The sequence below is a fragment of the Athene cunicularia genome (genome assembly GCF_003259725.1).
Source record: "Athene cunicularia isolate RWA chromosome 15 unlocalized genomic scaffold, athCun1 chr15_part1, whole genome shotgun sequence".
In the NCBI taxonomy this organism is placed as follows: Eukaryota; Metazoa; Chordata; class Aves; order Strigiformes; family Strigidae; genus Athene; species Athene cunicularia.
The window spans coordinates 10,693,754-10,711,573 of record NW_020799121.1 but is presented as its reverse complement, the minus strand read 5'-3'; the positions used below and the strand labels follow the sequence as shown (position 1 = coordinate 10,711,573).

The 17,820-nt window shown below is 40.3% G+C and overlaps 1 protein-coding gene across 3 annotated transcripts in view; it reads right to left on the bottom strand.

Moving 5' to 3' along the window:
* The window catches only part of TMEM132D (transmembrane protein 132D), a 294,843-nt gene that overhangs the window by 63,627 nt on the left and 213,396 nt on the right, over positions 1-17,820 (bottom strand). For all 3 annotated transcript variants that reach the window (XR_003399525.1, XM_026859666.1, XM_026859668.1), the window contains one exon: positions 8,172-8,315. Coding sequence is in view for 2 of the 3 variants with exons in the window: in XM_026859666.1 (XP_026715467.1) it covers positions 8,172-8,315 (144 nt within the window). In the remaining variant the exon portion in view is untranslated. The remainder of the gene's footprint in view (positions 1-8,171; positions 8,316-17,820) is intronic.

Here is a 17,820-nt window from a genome sequence, read left to right as displayed (position 1 = left end):
TCACTGATATTTTACCATGACAGTAATTTTTATGTGCTGTGATTAAGTTAAATTTAAAATGACTGCTTCCTAAAGAGTCTCTGCTCTGTCCTAGTTAAGGTTATGTATATTATTAGCAGTCAGAATGATGATGCTTAGATAGTACATTTTATGTAAAGATCTCAAAGCATTTATCAAGGATTTACTATTAATGCTCTTTATCTGTCAAGGTAATTTAGAACCATTATACATCTTTTGTATGTGTCTATGTGGAGACAGATCAAATAAATGACATGCCAAAGATCACAGTAACACACCGATGTCACAGGTGAAAGCATATGCCAGAGCCCACACTGTAACCAGCACATTTCAGTGCAGCATCTGAAAACCCATCCAATGGGTTATCCAATTGTTGTCCAATCTAATTAAGGCAGAGGCAAATGGAATGAAAATCAGAAGTCAGACACTGCATTATGCAGACTAAGCCCTTATTAGAACCTGTAATGCCTCGAATCCCAACCCAGGCTTAGCCACTAGAGCATACTTCCTCTCTTCATTACCAATGAAGAAGAGAGAACTGGACATGATTACAAGTCCTGGGCTCATTATGTCTTTTTGAGCTCTTAGCCTTCCTAACACTTGTTGGCTTTTTTTTTTTTTCTTTTATATATGTATGTTCTAAATAAGCCTCTTGTTCTTCCAGTTGCCTGTGAGAACTCTAGCAGTCCTTCAAATATTCCACAGATAATATTCAGGATATTTCAGATATGACCAGCAGTTTCTCTACTAACTCCAGATCCCCAGCCTAATCTTTAGCAAATATTAATCAGCATAGCACTGGTGCACTCACAGGATCTAAGCATATTTATATCACCGGAAAATATCTTGTCACATACATTTTTATTTTAGTAAGACCAATCCCTTCCATAGTTAAGAAAATGTCTGGATAGTCCTGAAAATTATAAGCAAAAGCAAAGTCACTATGCTGTATCTGATATGTCCAGAAAAATCCCAAATTGAACTAAGACAATAATTTATATGGCATATTGTAACTTTTTACTGTGTGCTAATAGAGCAGCACAGAGTTTTGTGCCATGTTCTGCAGGATGGCTTAGAGCAGGCATGAACAGCTATAAATACCACATCTAAAAGAAAGTGGCAGACGGTCACTGGAACTGAAGAACACAAAGGGTTTTAAAGCTAAAAGGAACATTTTAAGAGAAAGAATCACAACTTAAAATGATTAATGCAAGTTCCTGTTTTGGCGACAGGTGCTATGGGATGATCTGAGCCCAATTTAGTTTTCATTTGTATCAGTGTAACACCATGTGCCTCAGTAATGCACTGCTGGCTTAGCCCGGTGGAAGAAAGAAGAGAACTGATTTCCCTTTGTATTCAGCTTGCCTGTTTCCTTACTTCCTCAGCACATTTTTTATAGAGATCAACCAATATCTTTTCACTGAGATGATGGAGAATTTCTCAGTACTGGGATTCAGTATACAATGAGTTTGGCTTTGAAAGCAGCTAAAAACTGTAAGAGCCCTAATCCCCTTTGAAAGGCAAGGTGATTTTGACATTCATACATGGGTATCTTTTGCTCTACAAATCTGGCACTTAGAAATAGGTGAGGCACTTGGAAGATCTTCACCATAGTTCATGAAGCATCTTCACTGGGAGGATTCACAGGCACATGTCTGGATAAGCCTTTTACATGGATGGTATCAGAGTAATGATGTGACAGCATGGGAATGCCTGTGCAAAGCCTTAATTTCCAATGTCACTTAAGTGAATATACAATAGAAAGAAGCACTCTTGGCACTCTGCTACTGAATTCCCACGCTGATGTCACTTCTTTTCCAGTGCTGGCAGAAGCATCATGAGTGTCTGAAATGAACTCAGTCAGGGAGCTGGGCAGGCAGACACCTCATTCACCACAATTAAAAGAAAAAAAACCAAACCTGATTAATTTTCACTCAGCTGCGCTCATGGCCAGCAGAAAGACAGGGATGGCAGCTCCATGTTAGTTTTAAACAGTCACCGAATTGCACCTTAGAAACTGTTTAACGTATTAGGGACATTTGTTGGCCCCCTTCGGGTTCAGCAAATTATGAAATCTGATCATTCAGATCCCCTTTGGCATCACTGTTTGGATATTCTTTAGATTTTGCCTCATGCTTTTTATGGATATAGACAAATTCCTCCCAACAAAGGAACAGAAATACCCACAGAAAGAAAGAGATTATCATCCCTGGCTCTACAAGACCATATATTCTTGTCCATTAAGCACAAAGAGACTGATTTCTGGGTATCTTCTGTAGGATGTTGTGGAAGCCTCAATTTAGGAATTATTTGGATTTTTCCATTAGAAAGAAGTTTTGTATCTTATAAGCTTACAGCTTTTCATAAATATCAAGAAAGTGCAGTCAACAGCAACTGTAGCAGTCACACTGGGATTTTCAGTATTGATGATTACAAAAAGGCAAACAGCTCCACAAAAATCTTGTTACTTCTCAAGATTCACATCAGAATGATGAATTGGCAGAATATGAAAGAGACAAATCCAGTAACTTCAACAGCTTTAGGTGAGTTTCAGATGATTCTTAGGAGATGTGGCACTGTTACATCAGTTCTACATTCAGAACTCATTTTTGCCGTGCTTGCTCTTCACACCAGAGAGAGATTAAAATTGTTCCTTCTCCCTTTATAACCAATGGCAACAGCACATGGGCCGAATTCAACAGTCATTAATTACAACTTTTATTTTTGATAGTGCATTTTTCTGAGTTTGTCCTGTCTCCTGATTGCCAGAGCAGATCAGAAAAAATTATTTTACTTTTCACAGTTGCTTCATGCTCAGGTGAAAAGTTCAGAAAGATTCTGCTGATGCCAAGAATACTGAAACTGAGTTGAAATGACAGGACATGATTTCATCATTTTCTATCAAAATGAAATGTTTAGACATCACAGAAAACAAAACCATCCATTTGCTGACTTAAATCAAATGTTTGTTTCAAGACAGATCAAAATTATTTGGGATGGAATGAGGCAGTTTGGCTGGTGAGAGAAAGCACCTTACACTGTGGATAACTATGGCATGAACTTGATCTTCACTGAACCCTCAAGGCAGAGATTTGTTTTCCCATTATAAAATTCAGCCCTACACAACCATATTCTATGCAAGTGCTCAATTCAGACAACAGACCATTTGCTGATGGGAAAGTATTTTCCTTTGATATCATTCAACAAACTACGCTGATGACATCTTTTTTCTTCTATTTGGGTCCTCTGAAGACTGAGTGACCAAAACCCATGTGACTACCTCACCTGGATGTGATATTGCACATTCTGGTTAGCTAGCTTAATAGATCACTACTTCTGAAAGAGGGACTTGCTCCTCTTCATTCTTCCCCTTCTCCTGTCTTGCTCTGCCCCACTGCAGGATGCTTTCTCCCCCTTCTGTCCTTCTCCCTCCACTAATTCACTGGAGCAAGCACCAGGAAAGGGTGAATACTTGGCTTCTCCCTTTTGACTAGGTGAGTTGTTAGACTCAGTCGAGCCAAACCATGCATCTCAAATCACTCTTAGCTTGGCTCAAGCTTGAGAGATCACAGGGAAACTGGGATTCTGCATTCTGCCTTGTTTTTAAATTTTTGTGTATCTCAGCAGTACCACTGTTCTGGGGGCCCTTGCCTTTGACCTGCAGCCATGAGGGTTTTCTTTTCCAGTTGAAAGCTGGAACTGAAAACTGGTGTAATCACATGCAAGAATGTGTTGTTAAAGTGATATCAAATGGACTGCCACTAGCAATATGGTTGCGAAATCTGCAGCACTGGAACTGCCAATGCTAGAGTGAGGAGCTGATAAAATCCTGGACTCGATTATCTTCTCCCTTTGATCTTTTACTCTGTCACTTCACTGACTTTAGAAGAATTCAGCTTTTCCCTGAAGTGAACCAGAATAAGGAAGAAAAGAAACAGCTGTTAAAAGTTTAATGTTTTAAAACACTGTCTGCTTCAGGCTATTCTAAATGCTCTGACACTTCAGTTTTTGTAAAGTCTGCCACTTGATTAAAAAGAAGTTTTTTGCCACTAATAAAACCACACTAAGTGTTATTGAAAGATTTATTAGTCTGCAGTAATATTTTACAAATTGCCAAGTGTGTTGTTATCCCCTCAAATACAGTCCAAAGTGAACAGAACAAAACAGCTACCAACCCTTCCCTCGATCAGCAGTAACTTCCTATCATGTAGCTGTGGCTGGAGCAGTCTTGGCTTTGCAGCTCTACAGCAAGCTGGGATAAAACATTACTGCTTTGCTCCTCACGCACAGCCAAAAGGTGAGACTCTGCAGGGGGCAAACACCAAGCAATTGTCCCACAGTCAGAACTGGGAGTCGAGCTTTGGGAAATGGGAATTTGGAGCGAGAGGCCACGCTGTAACATCCTGCACGGCCTCTGCACGTGGGACACAGCCCCACGGCTCTGTGGTTAAGTCCGAGGTTGTGCCAAGGATACCAAGAGTAACAGCTTCCCTTTCACTCCTCCTGCCCCAGGAGTTTGCTTGTAACACAGACAAAAGTTAGTACGTCTGCATCCCGTTTGCATCCTTACCTGAGATCTCAGAAAAGTACAAGATGCTCTAGAGGAAAATAAGCTAAAGGTATTTTGTTAGAAAAGCATGCAATTTTGGATAACACACAGATTTTTAATGGAGTCCTCTACAAAATACACAGTGCAATACAAAAAAGGGCCAGAGAAACTGTATCCTGTTCCCAGTATTGGCATCATTCACTGTTTGACTTCTGGCAATTGGCTTCTGGACAGAGCTAAGAATATATTGGAATTTTTAGTTAACTGATCAAACAAAATGAACCTAAAAGTGTTTTCATTCCAGGGCAACTAAAAATGCAGATTTTCAATTAACTCATCAAATTGAAAACACAGAGCATTGGGAAGTATTTCTTTGGAGACTCTTAGGCTTCACTGAGCCTTGAAAAACTGGCCATTTTGAAACAGAGTTGTCTTTTCAAAATGAAAGATTAAAAAATTTTCCTGTCTGCTCATTCTTGGTTTAGATCATCTTAAGAATTTGATCCATATTAAAAACTCGGCAAAAAAAAGTCTGCTCGCCATTCTCTCTCCTTTCCATGAGGTCAGTAGGAGTTTTACCATCTACTTCAATGGTCAGAACTTCTTTATAGCACTTTGAAACTCTCACTTTAACTTTTCTGTGTCTCAGATTCCTTATTTGTGAAACAGTCTACAACATGTGTCCATTTTTTGGTGTGATTACTCTGCCATGGTGGATCAAATCATTTCAGATAACCATTTGTCAATAAAAATATTGTTCCAATAAACTAAATTCTGTCCTGACTTATTCAAGTAGATGCAGTTTGGTGGAAAACAAGTCAGTGTAGAATTTGATCCAGCTTTTAAAAGTTCTTTGAAGTCTCAGATGAAAGATGTGAGTAATAAATGTGGTCCCTGAAACTGAAAAAAGAATGAGGCATCCTCATTCTGCAAGGAAAATGAACTTAAACTCATCATTAATCAACACCAAAAAGTAGGAATAAAAGCTAAGCCAAAAAGACGTAATCAATGTGTTAGATGCTACATGACAGATGCATTGAAAACCAGAAACAGTAAAGACACAAAGAAATGTAATCTTAATCTTTGTATTTCAGCGGGCATTTTAAGCAGACTTTTTCTTCCATTTTATATTCACTACTCTGATGCCCAGAGAACAGAAACTCTAATTACTGTTGCATGCTGAAGGCTGGCCAGTAATTATATATCTTTATCTTCATTAGATAAGATGTCTGTGAATAAGGCTTGGTCTGAAACAGAGCAGGTAAACTGGAAACTCGGAGACACATTTTCAATTAAGAGTTCACTTTAAACTGGTAACTCATTTTAATGCTGCTGAAACCTGCCTGCCTACTGCGGAGGAGGGAACTCCAAGGGGATGTTTGCAGAAGCCCAAAACGTCTTGATCTCTGACTAGTGATTTCCTGTTTTGACACAGGGCCTATCATTAGCATCACTGTGCAATGGCATATATATGAATAATATTAAGCACACAAGCCTTTGTAGGTATATTCATTTACTTACCATTAGTATTAGATATACACTTAAGCGGTACTACCACTTTAACCTCTTTGCAGTGTGAGAGCTGAGCATATTCTATACTACAAACTGTCGCAGATTTATATAAGACAAAACCGTTACTCAAATATCCAGTGAACATGCCAAATCATTCTGGTAAACTAAGATTTCTGAAAACAAAACTGATTTGTAAAATATCTTCCAAATGATATATCTGCTTTCAATTTCTTTTTTCCAGTTCTCTGAAAAAACTAAAAAGTTAGTTAATGAGTTAGCGAGTGAAGACTTAGTCCATTAACTTCCACTTAATTTCTTTCTGGTTTTAAACCTAGATTCAGTCCAACAGTTTGCTGTATTTGCAGATTTACCAAATCCAAAAGGGCTTCATAGAAACAAAACAACACCTCTATTAAGACAGCCAGAAAGACACATTTAATCTGAAAATACCAACATGGTGGCTATTCAGATAAATAGATACCCTGAGTAGATTTCAAAAGGAAAACATAAAAAATGGACTTCAAAATTGCTTGGGTTCATCTTGTGTATAAGAAATTATCATGAAGAAATTACTTAAGACAAGTCCAATGAGCGTAAAAATTGCACTTTTTTTGACAAAAAAAACCCCACCTGTAAGATGATTTAAACCTATACCCAGCTCTATTCTTCAGTTACCCTGCTCCAAGTTGTCACTTCCTCTGTGACATGAAGTTACTAAACTTGTAGGTATGTCTCAAACTCCCACAGTTTCCCATATGACAGTACCAATCAAGTGGCTACACTCACCATTGCCTAGAAAGGCAAAAAACATCCACTAGGAAGAGTCTTTTTCATCTAGTGGGGTGCAGGTAGGCTTGCTTTGGAGCTAAGCACCTCCCCTCAGCTGTTTGAATCCAAATTAAAATGAACTAACGTAACAGGGAGAAAGCTTAGTAATGCAGTCAGCTTTAGGCTAAGACAAGTTTCACAAAGGCTGAGTCCTCAATATGGTGCAGTCCACCGAAGTTAATGGGATAACACTGATTTCCAACAGCTGGAGGGGTGGCCTGTAGTATTTGCGATCATTTTGTGACATGCTGGTTAAGTTAAGAAAAAATTCAATTTTAACTTTTATTTGTAGCCGTGTCTCTCATTTCCTCTTCCCAAGTGACAGCCACAGATGACTTTGTGAAAAGATAAAATCTGCTGTAGACAAGCCAACATTTCTGTCACCATGCTGGAATACTTTCTACCGTATCTCCCACAGTCACCACCGCTGATCACGTCCTCCTACTACCACTAACGGGTGTTAATCATTAACCGAGTAGGAATATGCAGGACTTCAGACAAGTTTTAGTAGGAACATTGGTACAAGCTGAAAGCCTCCAAGAAGCAGCAAATTTTCTTGAGGGTCCAGTCTGACCCTAAGATTTCAGTAACAAAAAGGCACCTTAAAGGCATTCTTGCAAGCTGACTCCTCACTACTGGCAAGGAAAGTACACACTGTGAGTCAAAACTAAGCGTAGCAGTATATTATTGCATGCTGCTTATCCTTCAATGAAGTTTAGGCTATAGAGCTGTTGTACAGAGTCTTATCCAGTAGTTCCCAGTCCACGACTGGTGGCCAACATTATTTCCTGTGAGACACTCTAGTAACAATTGTGACCAAAGCCAATTCCAAATTCAAAGTTAAAGTTGTTTGCAATACACTGCCAGTCAGTACCGAGACCCAAACTCTGAGTCATACAACTCCTGTTCCAATGTGACAAGTCAACTTCAGAGGAATTACCTCCTTCTCTAGAACATCAGCTGACAACATTCCTGAACCTACACAGCCATATAGCTGAAAAGTAAAAGTCAACTGAAATTCTGAAAATACTTCACAAAAGTGGGAAGTGACAGACAATTCCAAGCATTTGACACGCAGGATGGAAAATGTGCAATTTTGTGTTTATTTTATTGCTCAACTGAGCCAATCTATACATAACAGCAATAATAAACCTTTGTCTTCCAGCAGTAAAGCATTTCAGAAGATGAAAGAACTTGTCACATAAGATAACACCACTGTTCTGCAGGGCCTCTGCCTTTGTGTAACCGAGCAATATGATCCTACCTTAATGACATCTTCATCTGATGATCTGCACTCCACAGATTCCAGTAGATCAGTCACAGTCCCATCATCTTCCACGGAGATCACTTTGACAGGAACAGCCACTGTTTTACCAGTGAGAATAGCTGTATTCAGGATCTCTGCTTCCTAGGAGACGAAAAAAAGCCACTTTAGATAATATATTTTGCTATAAATTCATTGGTACCACCTAGGTTCAGCTTTGATTTAATTTCTAATGGCTATGCCAAGAACTGTTCCGAGTGCAGCAGGCAGGAAAGACAAATTTCCTCCCTTCAATCCTGGAACCAAACTCCCAGTTCTGATTCAGGGCTGTTAAGATATTTGTCATGCCCTAATTGCTATTTCATGAATGCTCTCAAGCGTCAGAGCAACCTAACACCTGAGAAACAACCCTGCACCACATAAACAAGATGTACCTTGCATGTAACAATAGTGAAACCTCCATCTTGAGGAGCTCACCAATGATCTTGATCACATAATGCCTTAAGTCTCGCTCTTTTACCCACAAAACTGTTTTCTGAAAGGTTTTCCCCAAAGGCTGAAAATTCTATTTCACTATTGGACAAATACTGTCAACATTTAGACCAAAGAAATCCTGTATAATTGTTAGGGAACAAGTTCGGATTGAGGACAGTCAAAATCCACTTTGCCCCAAATCTTCTGTGTGATCCTTTACAAGTCCCTGCAGTGGGGGGTGCCTTCTGCAATACGCACACTTCCCACCTTCCAGCCTGCAGCAGCCTGCACAGGGATAACAGGTGCTAAACCAGCCACCAGATAGCAGATTAAATCCTCTGGCACACAGGGTGCGCTCTAGCACGGCCTCTGCCTGCACGGCTGGTTGGACACGCGGGCCGGCCATGCGGACGGCAGCAACTCTAGTCTTAGAGACAGGCTTTAGGCTGCTCTTTGGGATGCAATGTTGGCAGGTTCAACAATTCACAGCCTGTAAAACGGGCTAGTGGCACTGTCTCTGGTTCCCGCTGCTCTGCCTCCTAGGGAATTAGTTTGAGTGCCATCATTTCTGGTCCTGCGTAAATGACTACATGTACCTCAGGACTGTGCGGAATCAGACGCTCATCAGGTTTTCTGGGACTTATCCTGGATCATGTTGGGCAAGCACTTGTTCACAAGTGGGTTTTTTACCTTTTAATGAGGCTCGTGCAAAACCATCCTCTCCCAAAAAGGAACGATGCTAAGAAGGGCCTGGGCTCTTTAAACAAAATGAGCTCTGCAGTGACCTGTGTCTCTGGTATGTCACTGTTGTGATGATTATTGCAAAATGCATTCCTTCGGTTTGATTTATCTCTTCTAATTTAAAAGTGCTGAGTTCTGATTATATGGAGAGCATGAGACTAAACAGTGCTCTTGGTTACCGGGGTGTCACATCAGTCTCGCACAGCAGATATCACTGTCTTGTGCCAAGGTACACAGAGAGCAGAAATTGGTGCCTGAATTCTTCCACTCCTAATTGCAAGATACTGCTCATTTCTGGAAAGGAGCTTTTTAGAACTGTGCCTGCGAATCATGGACTATCCCGCAGAACAAGAGGCTCTTGATTTCAGCTGGCTCTTGTAAAATAAAGCCTTCCAAAGCCCCCCAAGTGCTAACTTCTCATTATCTAAATAGCTCATGCTATGAGCTCTGAGACTGACCTGATTTTACTTGTGGAAGACAACAAAGTGGGAGATTGAAACCAAGTTACCAGAAGATGATGACTCCCCCTACTGCCTCTTGGGCTAAAGAGGAGAAGCTGAGATTTCTCTCAGCTAAAGGATACAGAGAGACTTTATTCAGACTCAAAGCAATATTTAAAGAAAGAAGGAAAAAAATCCCCTCGTCTTTTGATAGCTGCTTTGCTAAAGTTGCCCCATCCTCACCATGATCTTTAGGGGAGGGTGAAATAGGATTTTACAAAAAGAGAACTTAAGAAGAAAATCCTCTCCCTCCCTCAACAGAAAAGCCCTTCAGATATTTTGAAATTATAATTCATACAAAGGTGAGAATATACTGTAAGGCCTTTCTGTCTTGAGTGCACATTTATCCTCAGTAAAGAATATATTATTCAGGCAACAGAAAGATTTGCAATTAAGTTTCCAGGTTCTTGTATTTTTTTCACATCTGGGCTTTGCGGCAAAGTTACTGCATGCACGTTATTTAGACACTTTTGCCACTCTTCTATAGGCTCCATGGAGCTGAAAATGGGGGCAGCTTGACAGAAAAGTGCTATTAAGCATCCACTATAATTACAGAATCCAGGCATTAGGTCCTGATTTTGTAAACACTTGGGCATGAATCTCATTTCATTGGGACTATTTGAGGCTGTACCACATATCTAGCTACTTGCACCTCGTACCAAGCTGAAAAGATCTGCTTCCCACGCAAGCAGGAATGGCCTTCTTCCTCCAGTTGATACATTACAGTACGACCCTTGCAATTATTTTATAAAGCAAAGGGAAGTTTAATAACCAAGCCTTTCAAACAGTGTGATTAATGAGGTCTGCTTACCAAAGGCAAATGTAATTTCCCCTGGTAAGTGCTTGTAACTGAGAATGATTCTCACAAGCTTCATGAATTTCTTTCAAGTTTCCAAATTTTCCAAGCACTAGTTTTGGATATTCTGAATACAGACTGCATCTTAATATACCTGTTACCTGCCACTTTATGGAAATGTATGCAAAATCAGGCTACTTAGTACACCAGCTGTTTCACTGTCACTACCCTGGTTTCCTTCTCAGCTACCTTGTAAAAGCATGAGCACAGCACATCTAACCCACAGGAGAATTTGTGCACATCCAGTGTCAGCTGGCCTCTGCGCTCAGTAACATGGTCTCAGGTCCTGCCCCAAAGCTTTCTGTCAGGGACTACAGTCTGACAGATCTTTACTTAACCCAATCGTGTGAATAATCGCAATAACTTTAATGAGAGTACATAAATGGAAGGACACGAGCGTATCCATATCTGATTTCTAAGCAAGTATATTCATATGTCGTCTCTATCCAAAATCAAAGATCCCAGATCCAAAGTTTTCTAGTTTTCATCTGTATCCACGTTCTAGGTCTAGGTTCAGAAACACAGTGTTTCCAGAACCGTGCACAATCCGTATCAGCCCGATGCGCAGCATGTGACAGCATTGCTGATTCTTAGAAAGCCATGAAAATCTCCCAAACCAAGAAATGAGAGAGGTGGGGGGCAAGAAGTAATGCCTTCAGTTCATACCAATGTCTGTGGTGACTTTCTGACTTTCTATCAGCAACTACTTATTCAGTCCCAGAAATACAAATCCACCTCTCTAAAGGCAAAGAAGGGCAAGGCAAGCTGGCAAAGGTCCAAAGCTGTGCTAATCTACGCTAGAATAACTGAGCTGTACGTTCTGTTTGCAGAGTTTTTAGAACATCTACACGTATGGACTCGGAGGATGATTTCTTTAGGCACCTGGTTTACATCTCACCCTTGAACATAGAGGCGTAATAACCATTTACACCAATTTACACAGCAGGGGCAGAGTAAAACGCTTCTTCAGTCATCTGTTTAATGTCTAGAAAGGTCTTAATGTTCCCCTGGTGAAAGCATACAAAAATTATTTAATTTTGAAGAAACAAACATGATACTTATTTAGCTATACAGAGATTTATAGTTCAGAGTCTCAGCATGTAAAAGCTATAAATCTCAATATTTACTAATTTAAAAGTGCTACTTTTTGCTGCTTAAGTAATAAAGGAATCTTCTGAAGAAATATTATGTTCTTTATCCATAACTAACATAGATTATAGGAGAGATGATGTCAGGGCAGTGCAAGATAGGTATAGTTATGCTTTTGCAAAGCTATAGCCAAATATTTTAATGGCTAAAAGTTGACTCCCTGAGCAGCTATTAAAAAGATGCTGAACTTTCTCTAACTATTATGTAGCATATCCCTATAATTCAAATAAAGTGAACCCCACAAATAATAAAATGAAATAATAATCAGAAATAATATTTTTTTTCTCCAAGTAACAGAAATGGAAGACCAGGTAATCTTTATTCTGAAATTGGTACCACATTAAAAAAATAGTAAAACTTTTAAAGAAGATTCTGGACAGAGCATTCTTTGCCTACTGAAGAGTTTCATATTAAGTATCTGAGCATATTAAGCCCTCCAGCAGAAACACATTCAGAAGATGTACACAGTAAGCATCTATTTAAGTGAAAATGCAGAAGTGAATACCTATTAGTTTTTTCAATTTTAATTGGTAGCTTCCCTGCAATTTAATTTCCCTTCGGATATCTTTTGCCTTATAATTCCTGGGGTGAAAGAAAGGACTTTAACAATATCTTTATAAATCTTAAGGATTGTTTTTTCTTCTCCCAGTTTTGTCTGTATACACAGCATTTCTTAATGTTTGTATTAATAATGACTTTTGAAAGAAATACATGACTAACTCGTGCTTAGCTTTGAGGGCTCACATCAGATTGATATGACAAAATAAAGTTTAGTACTAACTGTCAGCATTCTTTCCAAAAGCATTTTAGCATGATTCAACACATCATCTTAGTGTCGGATCCCTCTTAGCCCTTATAAACCTCACAACACTACAAGCAGCAATGAGCAAGGCACCGCTGCGTTCTCAAAAGAGACCTGCAGACATGTTTCCTCAAAATAACTCGGACTGATCTGCAGCTCATACCCTTCAGGAGAAGAAATACTTGTCCTACCACAATATACAAGGAAAAAAAAAAAAAGTATTAAAAAGTCCCCACAACACTGTAATGCATGTTCTATAATCACAGCAGATCTCCAGTTACATTTTTTTATTAGAGTAGTAGAGTATATTTTTGCAGGCTGCTTATCTAACTTCTAAAATCAAGCATGTTCCTTTCTGTTTTCAATATTTACCCTGGCTTTTGGGTTTACTATGTACAGACTGCAAGAGAGAAGAGAATAAAATGCTCATTGCAATCTTCTGAAGTCCAGGGCACACCACCAAACCAGAATGAATAGCTGCGTGAAAATCCGTTCCATTTGGCACCCATTAATATCCTCCATTTCCCTCTTTTTTTTTTTCTTTTTTTTTTTTTTATTAATCAGCCTGTAGAGCATTAATCCAGGGTACCACCTTGAATCTTTTCACTATTTATTCAAAAAAGGCCTAGATTTTCCTCCTCTTCAGCTAGCGGCCATCTTATTTATATCAGAGAATCCATACTTCAGTTATGCATAACTAATTTCAAATCTTATTTAGCATCAAGTCTCAGAATTAAGAAGCTAAGTGACAGCTGTTTAATTAACTCCTTAAGCTGATTAGAAAGCATTACAGAAATCCCCCCAAGGAAGATTTTATAACTGTCAAGTGAGCCTAAGGTCATGTTAATGCTTCTGTTTAAATTTAGTAAGCTTCTAAAACCAATAAAGTCTAAATGCTTGACATCCTCATGGATGTGGTCAAATTCAGCTTTTTCCCTCGTGTTACCAAGGATAGGAAACAAAAACAACAATATAGAAGGGATTTGAAAAGTCAGAAAGCAGCAGCTGAACAATGAAGCAAATAGATGCATCTCTGCGAAGGAGCTGCTGTGAGTTGGTACCATCTAACACTCAATTATACCGGATTAGTGCTCAACGCTGGAGTAAAGCTGAGCTTGCACCTTAAACGCAGAGTCATCTCCCAGCTTCTGGTTGTAAGTAGAAAGGTTTGTTCATTGGTTCTTAAAACTTAAATCCACCTTTAATGATAAGATTATGGCAGCTGAAGTACAAGTTTTAGAAGCAGGTGGTGGGGCTAGATACATGGTGGTGCAGAGAAACTGAAATGCTCCAAACCAAATTTCCTTGGTTGTAGTATACTATTGTCAGCTCTGAGTTTGCAAACAGCTTGAAATAAATAAGATTCTAATTTCTTCATTTGCCCTGTGTTTTCCAAGCCTTTAGGATGCACTAAAAAATTGAAAAATTAGCTGCAATTCTTCTGTGTCCAAAGGAATAAAGGAACTGTGACCCGAAATAAAACAAATTTGTGAGGCCTTTAATATAAATAGAAGAGTTGCAAGTACAAGTTGAAATACTGCAAGTATGAGAAATGATGCTGAAACCTGGATGCAGAAACGTGGAAAGACTGACATGAACTTCAAAGTTAGCTGTTTGGCTTAATGTGCACACCCTTTATTGTAAAAAGTAAAATCTGAAGTCACTGGGAATGGGAGAGAGGAGGGGGATATAAAGGCAAATTAATCACTTTAATTTAAGCACTTGCTACTTAATCAGTTTCCTTTTTTCCTTGGTACAGGCAAGAGAACTCCACAATCAGATGTGCTGACACAGGGTTAATAAGGAGCATCAACAGCAACCCAAATGCATGTTTCTCTGGATATATTTACCTGCTGACTCCTAGTCTTCTACACAGCTGCTAGACAGGGAAAAATGGATTTTTTTTAATAGCAAACTGTAATTGAAAAAACTATTGTTTAGAAAGAAATGGGGGGCAGAATCAATATCTGAATATATTTTTCATTCTTTCTTCCTCAGTCTGTGATTCCTTGAAAAGTTTAGGTTGCCGTGCAATGGGGGGTGACTGCCTCCAGCCACTCTCTCACTGCTCCACCGGGGCAGAATCAGTGCTTATGGAGTAAGCAGATTTGGCAAGGATGAGCAGTGAAACAAAGCCACATATTCATATAAAGCACAACAATCACATTTTTCCAGTTAAAACCAGAGAAGAGCCAATGGCTGGATTGTGCTGTAGGGAAAAAGCAACATGGGATAATCACAGAGACTCTCTGCCCTCCTACTGTCACACACAAGGCATACAAGAAAAAAAAAATTAATCTGAGACTCAACTTTTGCAAAGCCTTTTAGCTCTTTTATCTTCTTACTAACAAACTTTCATCTCTGTATGGATAGAATCACTGCTAAGTTTGATGGGGGGAAAGGAAAAGCTAAATATTGAAGACAGTGCTGTGTGGAGCAAATAGGGAGACAGGGAGCAAAATAACAGGTAGGTGTTACAAAGCAAATGTAGGATCATTAATAAGATGATCAGCAGTGAGAGGTCTCTTATTACACAGCCTGTGATGTTCAGTAAAAACCTCAAGGAGGAAAGAAATGCGTCTTCGAAGCAAAATCCAGGTGCTACCGTATCTGCCTCGGTGAAGCGAGGCTGCTGTTCCGGCTGGTAAATTCCCTTGTTTCACATTTGTATGTTGTTACAATCCTGGCTTGTGGACGCTGCCTATTATTGTGGATGCAATTCCACATCTTTAAGTGATGAAAAAGCCAGGAAATAAATTGCCTCGCTCTGAAGGAAAGAAAAATGCCTTTGCCTGTTGTGTCCCTTTTCCCTACCTTTGTCTGTCTCATGTTTCTAGAGTGGAATTGCTCAGAACAGGGATCAGGGTTTTTTTGTATTTGTGCAGTGTCCAGTCCACAGTTCAGATCTGAGGTCAAGCTGCTGAACCCGCTAACAATAGGTAACGGTTTTCTTGAAGGTGAAACACGGCAAGCACACAACAAATGCAAGAACAAAGTCGGGGGGATAGGACGTTGCCTCTGTTTTCAGTGCTGTTATTTACAGCCTTACTGCTGGGATAAAGGCACACAAGGTTTTAATGTTTTTAACAGTGACTTCACAGAGCAGAAGTGTGTAATTTTAAGCCTGTCTTTTCTTGCTAAAGATTTCTGGGAGCAGGCAGCACACAGGCAAACTATCTAGAGAGACTAATGAACTATTTAGCAACAGGAGAGTTTGTAACATTACCAGTAAGCTATCCGAGCCATACTGGATCTCCTTTACACTCAGATAACTGAGGAGTCAAATCTTCCTGCAGGCGTTCACTTTTTTCCTAGCTGTAGAGTCGATGCAAATTTTAATTTGTTTCAGGTTTAAAATTACAAAGTCCCTTTAGTGCTTTGATGTCTAACATTTAGGAATTGTGTTAGCATACTTTTGGCAAGTCCTTCTTTGGTGTTTCGGTGGTTTGCAGTGCTAAGTAGGCTACCATGATCCCAGGAAGCTGTCGTGTACGTTGTCTGTTTATCAAAGTCAGAGAGCTATGAAGTCTGCAAATTGTCAGGCCGTGGTTCTTCAGAGAAATTGCTAATTAATTCACATGCTCCAAACTGTAACTCCACGAAGCTCTGCGTGCATACTTGATTTTGGTCTCTTAAACAGACTGCTTTCACTGATAATCAACAAGGTTTGCTCTTAAAAGCAAGCAAACAACCAAACTTGGGGAGGATTTCTTCTTTGCATTTCCTAAGCAGGCTGCCAGCACTTTCAGACATCGTTGCAGGAGAGGAAGGCATGTCTGCTTGTCAAAGGCAGGCCTTTCAGAAAAGCAGAGCTGGGAGATCTGGCCTAAGGTACACGCGTACACTGTGTCTGATGCTGCTGGATTGCTGAGACTGGGGAGACTGGTAGGGACATGTCATGCGAAATTAGCTAAACCCAATCAAAATTTCACACATGGGGTCAGTATCTCAGCTCCCGGATTGATGTGCCAGCGTGAAGGCTCTTTTGATTCTCAGGCCTGCAGTTAGGAAGCCTAATGCAGAGGTTTGGTGCCTGCAGGGGTTTTGGAGCTCTGTAAGGGGTGGACTGTGGGATGCGATGTAGGGATTTCCAGCAACAAAATGAAAGCTCTAGGATATCACTTCAAAGAAAAGATGCCAACGAGACTTTAGCAATGCAATTTAGCAGAGAAAATATTTGGTGTGATGTGTAGCAGAGCCAGAATGACTGGGGTCAAACTGACTGAAACAGCTTCACTTTCATGAAGGGAAGCATTAGAAATCTCAAAACAAACCACTGGCCTTGTTTAATACGTTTGGGTTTTTTTCTTCTCATTCTTCCACAGCTCGCTGCCATCCTTCCCAGGCTGTATTCTGAGATGCACGTGAATCCTTCGTGTCTTCCACCCTGTGCTAACCCCCCATATGTTTGGTGGTCTAAGGGGAATACTAAGGGGCCTGGCCAACAAGGAGCAGAGTAGATCAACCCTTGGGATGCAGAAAAATCCAGCAGAGAAATCTGACAGTTTTTTTTTTCTGTCATCCTCTGCTTTCCAGACACAAACAGGAATGAAATCTGTGTACTTCCCTGCCTGCACACTGCTCCTCTCCCCCTCCTGTGGCCACCCCTACCCCAGGGGTGGCGGGGCAGGGCTCGGTGCCATCAGGCGCTCCCTCCTCACTGTCTGCCCCGGCCACAACCCTCTTTCTGCACTGTCACAGCCAGCAAGTGACAAGCTGAAAGAGAGCTGAGGCTGGGAAGGGTGGGAGATGGGGAGTGGAAGGGATCTGAGGCAGAGGACGGGGGAAGGGGACAGGGAGGGAGGGGAACTCTCACAGTTTCTCCAGGGGAGGTTAGCTGCTGACTACAGAAAAAACAGGAAAAGTACTGTCCCACTTCACGTTGTTAAAGGATACAGGACTTTGCAAATTTCTGTAAAATATGGTACCTGTGGCAAATGTTGCAACGGATGCCGGGCACGGCTGATAATTGAAGCTGTTGTTTCAGCAGAGACCTCCCTGTTCACATGCGTTGCTCTCATACTCCACTGTCTATTCTCTCCCTCCCACATAATCACATGTGGGGTGAAGCCTGTTTCTGCACTGACTGGAACTATTGATACTATGGATTAGGAATGCATAAAGGAC